Raw genomic sequence first — 12,814 nt, 5'->3', positions numbered from 1 at the left:
CGGGTTATCGTGCTGGGACGAAATAATTCAGGGCGGTGTGGGCAAACAGCTGCAAAGTGGCCCATTTCTCCGCAAGTAAGACAGGCACCTCTCTGAAATCGGGCTTCACGTTCTTGGGGTGGACGTGTAGGATTTCGTGCAATGGGCGGTGGCGCCTTGGGTTTTTGGGTGCTTTTGTCCTTGTGCTTTTGACGGACAAGAGAAATAAAGCGTCGGCGGCTTTCCACTTCCTCGGCCAATAGAATCCACTCTTCAAGGGTATCGGGATCACCCCGCATGTATGACCAGTTCAGAATATCAGGGTGCAGGGCTTCCCTGAAATGGTGAATTAGGGTGGCCTCGGGCCAACCCACAATTTTACTCGCCAGTCATTGAAATTCATCGGCAAATTCTCGAACTGGAGCAGAGCCCTGTCTTAGTTGTAAGAGTTCCGCTTTGGCTCGTTCCCCCAGAAAGGGGTCTTCAAACCTCCTTCTCAGAGCAGTCATGAAGTTGTTGAGGGAACGTATAGAGCGGGAGCGGGTATCGAACTGGAGGACCATCCAGTCAGCTGCTTTACCTGTCAGAAGGGAAGCCACATAGCGCACCCGGCTGTCCTCCATGGGGAAAAGTTGCCCTTGTTCTCGCATATAGCTGTCCACTTGATGCAAGAAACAAGGCAGAGTCTCGAGAGATCCGTCGTACGTAGTTCTCAATTTGAGTTGCTTCCAAGGACCGGGTGCAGGCTGACCCGGTTGCACGGGTGGTCCGGGTGGAGGAACAACGGGAGCTCCGGGAGGCAGGAGTGGAGCAGGTACATTAGCGGGTGGTTGGACCGACACCCCCTGACCCGGTATTGGAGCGTGCTGTACTTGGGCTAGCAGGGCTTGTTGTAATTGCCTGTTATCCTGAAGCATACGCTCCATTAGCTCTTGGAGTTGATCAACACGGCCGGTGAGCTCTCGATTCTGGGCTCGTAAGAGGTGAACATCCTCGCTTGGGCCCCCGGTAAGATGAGGCTTGCCAGTTCGGAAACTCGTGGCCCATTGAGAGCTGTCTCCATAGAGATCCTCGTCCTCAGACTCTTCGGAGTCTCGGCGTCGGTCAGCAAGGCGGCGTGCGCGTTGGGTCGTGCGCGACGGGACAAACGCCGGGGAAAAAGAGAGACCTAGCAGTCCCTGTACAGTGTCCTTGGGGCGAGTATCCATTTTCGCCCGATCCCTATCCTTTGCGGCCAGAACCTCGGCTGACGCCTTAGCTTCTTCAGCAGCTTCTTTCTCCTTTGCGGCCACAGCTTCGGCTGCGGCCTTAGCCGCTTCGGCGGCTTCCTTCTCCGCAAGAACTTTGGCGTTCTCAAGTCTCAAGGCAGCCTCTGCCGTAACACGCGGTAAAAGCTCCGTTTCCAGGAGTGTGAGTATGGGGTCGGATTCCCCGCCGAGCAATGGTTGTATTCGAACTGCCAGCGCGGGTGCCTCGGCTCCAAATGTCGAGGTCAAACATTGAGCCAAGGTGGCCACCGGGGTGTCCTTTGTACATTCCACAAGGAGAAGAGCGGTGCGAATAGCGACCCGCTTGGCTTCAGCTTGACAGCTGGCCGCATCAGGTATTAGGGAAAAACCCTCCTGCGGGGCACCTGCCATGGCAGCGTTTCCCAGGGTAACAGAGGGAAAAGTCCCCCGAGAAATAAGGTTGTCCAAAAGTCCAGTTAGTACTTGTAAGTCCTCAGTTGCCAACCGGGCATCGTCCAGTAATTGATCCAAATCCTGAAGATCTAAACGAGTATTAGTATCCTCAGACGTCAACATCCAGAGAACCCCTCTTAGAGATTGCCACTGTTCCTGTACCAGTCCCCTCAAGCGGCAAACCTCTCGGGTAGTTCGAAAAAGTTCAGTGACTATGTCCTGTAACAAGGTGGGATCCTCCGGAGAGGAATCCAGGGTAGTAGGTCACTCGGAGAGCCTCCCAGCTCCCATCCAAGTGGCAGGCGAACCCCCCTCGGGCTCCAGCCTGGCTAGTAGTACAATGAAGAAGGTGAGATAGCTGCCATAATGTCAGCTCCTGACCCTTAGAACCAGAAATCACCACAGAGTCATATAGAATCCAAGCAGATGGCTTTTACTGGTCAAAAAGGCAATACAGTGCAAACAGGAAAGTATGGCAGCTATGAGAGTCTCACTAGCTGGAGGATAATATAAGGCAGTAAATGGCGGGAGATTACAAAGCATCAATAACGCACAAGCAGAATACACTTTTCCAGGGGTAGCATTCCCAGGCTTTGGTATGTGAGGTCGACCTTGAGTCTAGACAGTTCAGCACAGATACAGAGGCAATACGGAAACCGAGATAGAAGCCTGACAGTTACGTCCATCAGCTAAACTGACATGGAACTGCGTACGTCCTGTAACAGCTCCTCATTTTGGCAAATGTTCTGAGAAGCCCCAGAATCCAGAATCCAAACGCCAGTAGTGTCATTAGTCTCAGTCAGCACCAGTGACGCCTTCTGACTTCTGGCTGCACCCTTTGAAGACAGTTCCCCTCGGCTCCTTTTCTTGATGTCCAGGCAGTCTCTCTTTAGGTGATTTATAGATCCACAAACAAAGCATTTTCTGACTCTCAAAGCCACATGCTGAAAATCTCCCTTCGGCTTTCTTTCTGTGTTTCTCTCCCCGCCGGTGAAGCAATGCATCTTTTCCTCGCCTCCCTCTGACTTGGCAGGTTTCCCAGACACTGACACGTTCAATCTTTGCTCGTGCTCCAGCAATAGCCCGGTGATATACTCCAAGGTCAGCTTATCTGTTTCCACTGACTCCAAAGCGGTAATGAGCATATTATATTCTTCAGTCAGATAGCTTAGTATAATAAACACCTTGTCTTCTTCCAACAAAGTTTTCCCTCTCTGTTCAAGCATTTGGAAGCATTCTGTTAGTGTTTATATGCTTCCGAATTGGCACCCCCGGTTGCATTACAGTTCTGTACATGCGCCTGGTAACGGCTATTAAAGAGCCGTCTGTTTTCTGCACGTACACCTGACTCAAAGAGTCCCATGCTGCTTTCGCTTTCAGCTTACCCGAGACGTGTACAAGTTGATCAGCTACGCTGAGCACAACGATAGCCAGTGCTATTTCATCTTTCGCCACGTCTTGAGCTGTCTCCGGGTCCGGGGGGTTAGAGACATAAATCCACAACGCCTCTCTCTTGAGGTAGTGCTGCATCCGCAACGACCAGACATTGTAGTTAGTGGAGTTGAGCTTATCAACAAGTAGCGCCGTAGCCGCCTGTGCCATGTCGTCAGCACCCAGCTGCTCAACCTCTGTGTCGCTCTCTTCTTCCGCCTCCGACAAATCACTGCCAGCAGACCAGCTTGCCTCCTCCTCTACTCCGTCCGAATCCCCACCAGACATTCACTCGCTCCTTCTGCTCACCCACCAGACATTCACTCGTTCCACAGATAGAACCTCCAGGACATAGCGCAATTGAGCTGGGCCCATAGCCCTGATGGCGTTTGTGAGAATCGTTAGCTACCCCAGCAGCGAGTGAAAACAGCACAGACAGCACGTATAAATAAGTGCTCTTTTAGTCACAGTGTCAAAGTGCTCCGCAAAGACCTCCTCTTAACCCACACCAACTATACACATATAGTACACATATATACACATCTGGCACAGTTTCCCAGCCAATGAACTGTTGGCTGCCTAGTTGCCAGAACTATCTTGCTCAGTCCAGTTTTGGCCAGATTTTCTGATCAGTCATTGAGCGATCATGTGACACCACCTATCACCTGGCTGTCACTCAGATCATTGCAATCTGCTTGCTATGTGCAGTCTGAAATGTCAACATGCTTGAAGTTAGATGATTGTAAAAGTAATTGTATGTAAAGTTCCCATTTTGGATTTTTAGAAGTTATTTTCGATATAAGGAAGCTTGGCCAATGTGCTCTTTGGTTTAATAGTGGAACGAAATATCCAACCAGCTAGCCAAAGCTGATTGCTTTTCTATATCCCAATAAACACAAAGTAAACAAGAACACTGAGATTATGATAATAATCTAATTGAGCTGTTGACTGCAGAAGTGAGATCTTGAGTTGATACAAATGTCTCCTTATCTAAGTTCCAAAGAAACCATTAGATACGGTGCTGCAAATGGCTGATGTATTTTTTTAAATTTCTAGCCCTGTGTTTTAACCTCTTACAACAAAGATAGTATTAAAAATTTGAATACACCATAAAAGCATACCATAAAAAAGTACACAAAACCTTAAAATGCACTAACAGCAGAATGTGGAGCACTGTGTACCAGCAAGTTGTATATTCACTGCTACGCAACTTTCTAGATTCTCAGAGAATGTTGGGAGCATTCAGCAACCAGAACAAAAGAGGCATTTGGTACATGGTTAAGTTGCACATAACATAGGATTATTAATACTTCTTTAGCATCCTTGCTATGATAAGTCTACTCTCAGGTTTCTCAATAAATCCTAATCCTGGCTTAATACACAGGAGCTCTGTTAGTTGAATCCCACAGTTGACTGTATCATTTTCTCTTATCCTAAATACATACATTCTTAAAATAATTAATGCAACATTTTTGGGTATACATCCTCATCTAAAACTCTTATCTCATTTATCCTCATCGTGAACCTGTAAGCCAAGCCTGTACCATTTTCTCTTATCCTAAATGTATTAATTCTTTTTAAGAATTTATATAACCTTTTTGGGGGCACACCCTGATTTAAAATTATTATCTCAGTTATCTTCATTACACACCTGTAAGCCAAGTCCACAGGGAAATACTGTTTTGCCAAGGCAGCACTGATTCATGGCGGAGCAGGGATATAGGATAAAAAAAAATACTAAGCACCACCACACTGTATAATTACCAGTAAGGACACATCACCTAATGAAAAATTCTTGGGACAGTGATATCAATAGATGTGACGGTTATTGAAGCAAAAGTGCATTCACATTTACTAAACACATATTCAAAAAGAATCCAACACAAACAAGACAGGCATCCGGCATATCATCCTGTTTTGAAGAATGCAGGATAGAAAACCATCAAAAGGATTTTCAAGAAGTGACTTTAATTTCCCCCCCTCCTGTTCAGTACAATTATACAGTGTGGGGTTGCTCAGTACTCTTTTCATCCAGTTCAGCACACTGTGTCCCTCTTTGGTTTTGTTTCTGAATAGGGATCTAGGATTCCTGTATCTAATGGCATTCTGGTTCACTGTCGATTTTTCTTCAAAGGATGCTAAAAGGCTGGAATAAGAACTGATTGAGTCCTACAGACTGAGCCAAAGACATTAATAGATGCAAATCTTTCCACTTTCCCTTTCCGCCAGCAGACACCTGAAACCTCTGAAAAGCTGATGCTGGAGGTTATGGAAGCTGCACTAACAAAACACTGTGGGGTATGATGGGGAAGGGCCATAGCTCAGTGGTAGAGCATCTGCTTGGCATGCAGAAGGTCCCAAGTTCAATCCCCAGCATCTCCAGTTAAAGGGACTAGGCAAGTAGGTGATGTGGAAGACCCCTGCCTGAGACCCCAGAGAGCCGCTGCCGGTCTGAATAGACAATACTGACTTGAATGGACCAAGGGTCTGATTCAGTGTAAGGCAGCTTCATGTGTTCATTGTCTGCACTGATAACGATTCAGGCAAAATTGCCCCTCCTCGTTCTTTTGCTGGCGGAGCTTCTGCTGATGCAAGAAGCTCTGCTGGTCGAAGAGGGAACGGAAAACATATTTCCCCAGTTCTCACTCCTCACTGCCACCCGCTGTGGCATTTTGTCACTGCAGATTCTGTGACTCTCAGCACCAGCTTTTTGGAGGTCTTAGGGCTTCTGGGGGGAAAGATTTATGTCTGCAAACACCCTGGCGCTTGTGGTTCAGAGGCTCCAACCCAATAACTGGTCTAAGTCTTTGAGATCACATCCAATTCCCTGATTTCGGGGAAAAGAGCTGGATTAGCACACACAGCCAAAATAGTGCCATATCCACATGCATAAGTAGACAAAGACAGGATAACACTTTTATCTGCACAAATAAAAGACAGATAAGACTTAAGTCAGTCTTCACACTGTACAGAGGAACCAAACAAGTTTGAAGTGATGCAATCCTGGTTTACCTTTCTCTTTAGACGTGCCAGCATTAGTTTCAGGAGCACTTTTGGTAGCAGGGGAATACACCTTCTTCACCACGTCCTCTTCCCCATCGGACAAAAGGCCTGCCAAAGGGTCATCCACATCTAGAAGGCACACCACAGATAGTGCGGAATATAGTTTCAAAACAATTGATCAAGAGTAAAATCCAGCTGGAACTGAAGACAGGAACTGAAAGAAAGGGCTTAGCAGTCAAAAGAAGCCCATATCCATATCACACTCTGCCTCTCTGATGCCGCATATCTGACTCCTCCAAAAATGGCTATTCATATAGCCTCAGTTGCTCCTTTGTTGGCTCAATACAGGACTAAGGAACTTCCCAGATAACTATTCCTGGCACAATAAATATGCAGTGTCCCAGTTACGCATGTGATCCCGTTCTTTTTTGCAAGGCACCACTTCCGTTGCAAGGATATGTTTTCCTGGCACTCAATCTACAATGTCTTTTCATAGGGAAATGCCATACCGGCCCTGCCGCACAGAAGCATGGATAAGGCATCTTTCCCAGCATGAAAACTACCCCCTCATTCCTTGTAACAGCCTAGTAAAGAGACTACAAGTGCTGGATGTGGGCTAGAACTAGGGTAGCAGCGTAGATAAAATCTGCATCCAACAGCAATCAAATGAGTTTTAAGATGCAGAGTAATAAGGCTGGATGGAAAATTCATTACTGCATTCAGTGAAGCATCATTTTCCTTGCCAATAGTTTCTGTAATTGATGGATATACAGAAAACAAAATAAAACAAAACCCTGCGACAGTTCAAAATTGCATCAGTTAGACTTGCTGTTCATTGTGTATAAACATGTCACAAGCCAACTTTTCTTCCACCAGATTTATTTCTATAATGCAACTTGACACGTACAAAGAGCACCATCAGTCAGATCCTACCTTCAAAGGACAACTTCGGTTTTAGCTGTTTAGACGTGGCAGGAACTGGCTTCTTATCCATTCCACTTACTGAATCTCCTGTACATTAAGAAGAAGAGTTGGTTTTTATACGCCAACCTTCTCTACCTTTTTTAAAGGAGAATCAAACCAGTTTACAAACTCCTTCCCTTCCTCCCCCCACAACAGACATGTGAGGTAGGTGGGGCTGAGAGAGCTCTAAGAGAGCTGTGACCAGCCCAAGGTCACCCAGCTGGCTTCACGCATAGGAGTGGGGAAACCAACCCGGTTCACCAGATTAGAGTCCGCCGCTCATGTGGAGTGAGGAATCAAACCCAGTTCTCCAGATTAGAGTCCACTGCTCTTAATCACTACACCACGGTAACTTCAGTGATGCCAATTCTTGCATAATAAGGCAATGTAAAGACAAATGTTTCTCTAGTTTTTAAAAAACGGCTTAAGTGGTTTTACAGAAACATGAATACAGGAAACAACTTTCTTAAAGAATTCAAGGTTAGAAGATTATTTTGCAGGTGTAACATCATTCACTTTTCTAGATCTATAAATTAGGGTTGCTCATGCTTATGGGGAGGGGCCGTGGCTCAGTGGTAGAGCATCTGCTTGGCATGCAGAAAGTCCCAGATTCAATCCATGGCATCTCTAGTTAAAGGGACTAGGCAAGTAGTGATGTGAAAGACTCTGCCTGAGACCCTGGAGAGCCGCTGCCAGTCTGAGTAGACAATACTGATGTTGATGGACCAAGGGTCTGATTCAGTATAAGGCAGCTTCATGTGAGATCATGGAAGCAGCAAAGCCAGCTACCAGCAGACACAGCAGTAGTGTCTGTGTACTCAGGGAGACTTCTCAGTCATGACATGCATAAAAGTTTGACTTTGTCAAGAAAGAAAACACCTTTAAAAAATGGCTTGAGCAGGCTCCAGGGGGCATGGAATGTTAAGAAGAGTTAAGGATCTTTCAAAGGGAAAACAATCAACGGAGGAGGGGAAAATTGATCTGATCCAACTCTAAGAACTTGCAGTATCTTGGAGGTGGCTATGTGGACGTGTGTGTGTGTGCGAGGGTTGGGGGTCAATTTGCTTATTCTCCTAGCACCTTCTTCTTGTGGGACTCCAGCTCATCTTTTTTAGTAGCAACCTAAGAAAACAATAACACTTGGGGCAGGGGAGAGGCAGGGAGTGCAGGCGCAAACAGATGAAAAGCACTGGGCAGCGGCACAGGATGAAAGATTGTGAAGCAGCATTATGACTATACCATGAACATAACTTTCATCAGATACACAGATCGCATGTCATTATTTTACTCCACGTTTGTATCCTAAACTTACCCACCCCCCAGAGGTAAAGATAAGATACTGTAAAGTTTTTCCACCACAATCTCACCATGCCATTCCAGTTATGTGAATTCAGCCTGAGCCAATGAGGGTAAAACTGCCCTTGTATGATAGGGACACAAAGGTGATAGAACAGGAAGCCCTAAAATATAATTTCCACTTTAACACTTCATTATCGAAATGAGTCACTACATCTAATGGCCAAGTTTAGCTATTAAAACAAGATGAATCATTACAGAATCATTATACATTCCTTAAAGTCCCCTTGAAAAGATTATGCAGATAGAGAACAACCTCACCCTTCTCATCAATTGCTGTTTTCTTTGCAGACCTTATTGGCTCAGTTAAAGGCTGAGATTTCTCCAAATCCTTCACAGGTTTCTGAGAAGGCCCAGAACTTGCCTTTTTAATGCCCAAAAGATCAGCTTCCATGTCATCCATATCCTGGGGAAGGAAAGAGTGCATACACTTTGAACATAATGATTTGGAAAGCCCCCTGTGACGGACTAAGGCTTAATATCTGTCAGTGACTGTAAGTGGGAAGAGCTTAAGGGAAGAGACTCTGAGCAGCTGGAAGAGAAGGGGTCTTTTACTCTGGGTTCCGGTGTGATAGGTTGTGCCTAGTGTGACGGGGGCAAAAACCTGAAGGGTGACGAAAGACAGAATTTGGGGAGAAAGGTCCCTGCTCTAGTCACTGAGGAGAGGAATAGTCTCTGGGGAAGGAGGTATTCCTGGCCCAAGCGTTGTGTGAAAATTGCTTTAAGTGTTGTGAAGTAATTCCACAGAGGTAAAGGAAAGGAGAAGGGAGAATCTCCACATTTCCTAGTTTTAAACACCAGATTATACACATGAACCTCTGTGTGCAGGTTATGGGACTGAGCTACCTTAAAGTGTTGGAAACCTAAATTAGATAAAATATCATTTGTGGTGTAGAGCAACTCATTATATGTATAGAAACTTTGTACCTTTCCTTAATACTAGTTTTCCCTCCCATACCTTTCCCTGTGAAATATAATAAAATTCTGCTATTTTATTATACCCTTGACTGAAGAACGGTACACTCCTTCTATCTGGGATGGTTGTCCTCTTCCACCGAGCGCACAGCTTCTGGAGGGATGCACATGGAGCGGTGAGGGAGGTAGGGGACACCTGCCTAGCCAGCCAGATTAGCCGAATCAACCCTGGCGATCAATGGGGTGACAGATGTCGCAGCCAGATCGCCCTCACATCCTGCTGTTTTATTGTTGAACTGAGTAAAGCCTCTGGTGTCTCAATTGTCTGAGGTAAAGCGAAGTAGGTGACGTGGGAGTGATTCCCCCCCCTGTCACACCCCCTTTGTCCACAATTGGTGAACTGCAGCAAGTTCATCTTGCCTTTACGCTGCGAGGTGTTTTCTTGATTTACCTTCAGGGTTTGTAGAAGAGCTTCTGGGTCTACATCAGAGATATCAGGATCCTTGAGGACAATACACAAACACATTTTTATTTTTACACTTTTGGGGGGGGATATTGCTCTGCAAACTAGTTAATCCAAGTGCCAACATGACACTCTATAGGCCTATCTTTAACTTAGGGCTTTTAACCCAGACAAGAAATGGGCTCCCATGGACACATGCTGAAGGAGTTCCATGGGTCCTTTCAATATGATACTCTGGCAGTGCTCAGCAGCGCTGTACTCTGGGCACTTTCACACAGCCCAAATAATGCACCTTCAATCCACCTTCAATGCACTGCGATCATTAAGGTGCAGTGAAAGTGGATTGAAAGTGCATTATTTGGGCTGTGTGAAAGTGCCCTCTGTCTCCAACTGAACTATACGCACATACCCCCTTCCCAAATTACATTTTCAGACCTATGAGTGACCTGCAGGAATTCTCCATATTGCTGTATTGTAACCCTGGAAACTACCTTAGTTTATCACAAAGGAAAATGTGAGCTTGTGCATTTACTCTCACCTCTGCTTCTGTCTCTTTCTCATGAGCCATTTTGCTGAAGAAGTCATCGTCCAGAAAGTCCCTATAATATAAGGAACAGTGATGTGTGGAACCACTGAGAAATGCTGATGACCTTAAGTAAACTCTCTTGGCTTGCCGGAGACGTTTCACTTGAGGAGAAGCCTCCAAATATGAATTCTGCTCAAGGCAAAATTCAGTGTCAATCTAAGGGCATGCAGGATACATCTGAGAAACTTTTACTCATATCATCAAAACTATTTTAATTTCCTACTGTATTTCTCAGATGTACTATGCTTAAGGAAGAACCCCCAAGTTTGCTTCACATTTTCCTTTATTTTAGAAGAAATTTAAGGAGCAACTTTATTTAGGAAGATTCTTGAAAAGGGAAAGCCAAATTATAGGTATCTGGGGGGGGGGGGAACTGAAGAGCTGACAAAAACTTCCACAGAATCAAAGTTATTTTGTATCTCTGAAAGTGTTACGAAAATATTAAATATAAATCACTCACTTTTTGCCGACCTGTGAGGCAACTCCTCTGGGTCTCCCTCCACTGCTGCCCAATGAGGCAGGCTTACTAGATTTAAGGGGAATGTCATCTGGGAATAAAAGATGGAGATTTAGGAGACTGAAGAGTAGGCTTTGTCCTATTCTCTAAAGCTGTATCCCAGCCCTTTAAGAGCTTAGCAGTTCCTCACACTGGCAGTTCTAATAAAGAAGCTAATGCATAAACATCAACAACTCCTTTGGGAAATGTGATAGGCCAGGTGTGACGTTTAGGACAGGATGGTGAAACTGTTCGTTGCCCCTGCCTGTCTGAAATAAAGTGAGGCCTCAATTCTCATCGTTTTTTTAAACATAATTTACAGCTGGTGGAAAAAAACTAATTTAAAACGATTTTCCTACTTCAGTTATTATTTACCGTCATCACCAAGGAGATCACCAAGGACATCATCAATGGAGCCTAGAATAAGACAGAATGTGTTCATAGCCTCGGAGGACTGGCCAGCATAAATTCTGCAATCAGCTTTTTTTGGGAGAGGCTAATTAATCCTACCATAACACGACAGAACTCCAGAGATAAGAAATGTTCTGACCAATCAACATACCTCATGGGTTTGGTACAGATCTATTATTGGATCCTTACTAACCAGGGCAGTCCTTTTATCCAGGGTTTGAAACTAGGTTAAGGTGGAGCCCGGCTAGTGTTAGCTATGGTTTTGTTTCTAGAGGAGTAGCTGTGTTAATCTTTCAGCAAAAATAAGCAGGAATTTTGTGAAGACCCACTACATTCAACTGAAAGAGAGCTCCAGTCCATGAAAGCTTACGCTAGAATTAAAAATGTGTTAGCATTCAGTGTCACAAGGGTCCTGTTTATGGTTTAGTTACAATACCTAACTATGGTTCAGCAAAGGAAGTGAAGGGGTAATTCACAATTTTGTATGGTTCAGCAAAGGAAAGGAGGGGATAATTTGTGAGGCTAGATCTTGATTTGTAAACCACAATTTGTAGGAAGCCAGTGTTATATCCACAACAGAACCCAGCAAACACTGACTCTGTTCCTGTCTCATACTGATGACCACACTGTTATGTCCACTGGAGCAATCTAGGAGACACTTTCCTCAGCTTTATCCAATATCCAAAGGATCACAAGAACGTGGAAATATAAACTCACCTTTCAGTCCTTTCTTGTGTCTTATTGCCTGAAGAGAAAAAAGACAGACACTTTGTTACAAACCAGAAAACAATGTGAGCAAAGCTGAGGTGTTTCTGCATGAGTTATCTGCCCCAAGTTTGATGCTGTTCTTCCTTGCTTCCCCACAGCATCATGGTATATTTGTGAACCTCCCAGGGTTTCCCCAGATTTTCTCTAATCTTTTCAAACCTGCTTTGTTCAGAAGTTTTGAGAAAGACTGAAGCAAAGGCTGGATGACTGCCAAGTGAACGGAAAAGTTCTTATTTTCCTATTCATGCCCACTCAACAACACCCATTTCCACCACGATAGCCACTTCCTTTCTCTACCCGAGGAATATTTTGGTATAATAGTATATTGATATAATACCATTAAATCATGATAAAAAAAAAAACTAACAGGAAAATATGCTGTGTGGAAGCCCTGTAGCTGCTGAAGTATATTAGCAACCACAGCAGAAGCAACAGGGAAACTACACAAGTCTGGCTCCATGTGCAAAACACTCCTGTTAAGCTTGGTTCAACCAGATTAATAACAGGAGCTGGGAGACATAGGTTGAAAGACGTTAAATAGTTTTGTTGATCGGTTGCTAAATGAAAATCAAATCTTAACAAATTGAACGGTTTTAAAAATCAAGATAGCCATAAGTTGTTATGTTTTCATAATATGAATATATTAATATATATGTCCAGATCACGCAAAGTGATGGTATCACTTCACTCTGCTCTATTTAGACCTCACTTGGAGTATTGTGTTCAGTTTTGGGCACTGCAGTTTAAGGATGTTCACAAGC

General features: G+C 44.7%; 1 protein-coding gene across 1 annotated transcript in view; it reads right to left on the bottom strand.

Annotated features, from left to right (window-relative positions):
* Positions 1–12,814, bottom strand: part of FBF1 (Fas binding factor 1) — a 57,565-nt gene that overhangs the window by 41,531 nt on the left and 3,220 nt on the right. Inside the window, exons 2-9 of the mRNA XM_056854208.1 lie at positions 12,003–12,030; positions 11,250–11,291; positions 10,839–10,926; positions 10,331–10,391; positions 9,781–9,831; positions 8,676–8,820; positions 7,029–7,106; positions 6,105–6,224 (exon numbers count right to left, since the gene is read on the bottom strand). Coding sequence (XP_056710186.1) covers positions 6,105–6,224; positions 7,029–7,106; positions 8,676–8,820; positions 9,781–9,831; positions 10,331–10,391; positions 10,839–10,926; positions 11,250–11,291; positions 12,003–12,030 — 613 coding nt within the window. The remainder of the gene's footprint in view (positions 1–6,104; positions 6,225–7,028; positions 7,107–8,675; positions 8,821–9,780; positions 9,832–10,330; positions 10,392–10,838; positions 10,927–11,249; positions 11,292–12,002; positions 12,031–12,814) is intronic.

Source organism: Euleptes europaea, chromosome 1 (genome assembly GCF_029931775.1).
Source record: "Euleptes europaea isolate rEulEur1 chromosome 1, rEulEur1.hap1, whole genome shotgun sequence".
NCBI classification, from domain to species: domain Eukaryota; kingdom Metazoa; phylum Chordata; class Lepidosauria; order Squamata; family Sphaerodactylidae; genus Euleptes; species Euleptes europaea.
Note: the sequence above shows the minus strand (reverse complement) of the source record. Positions and strands in the feature narration are given on the sequence as shown.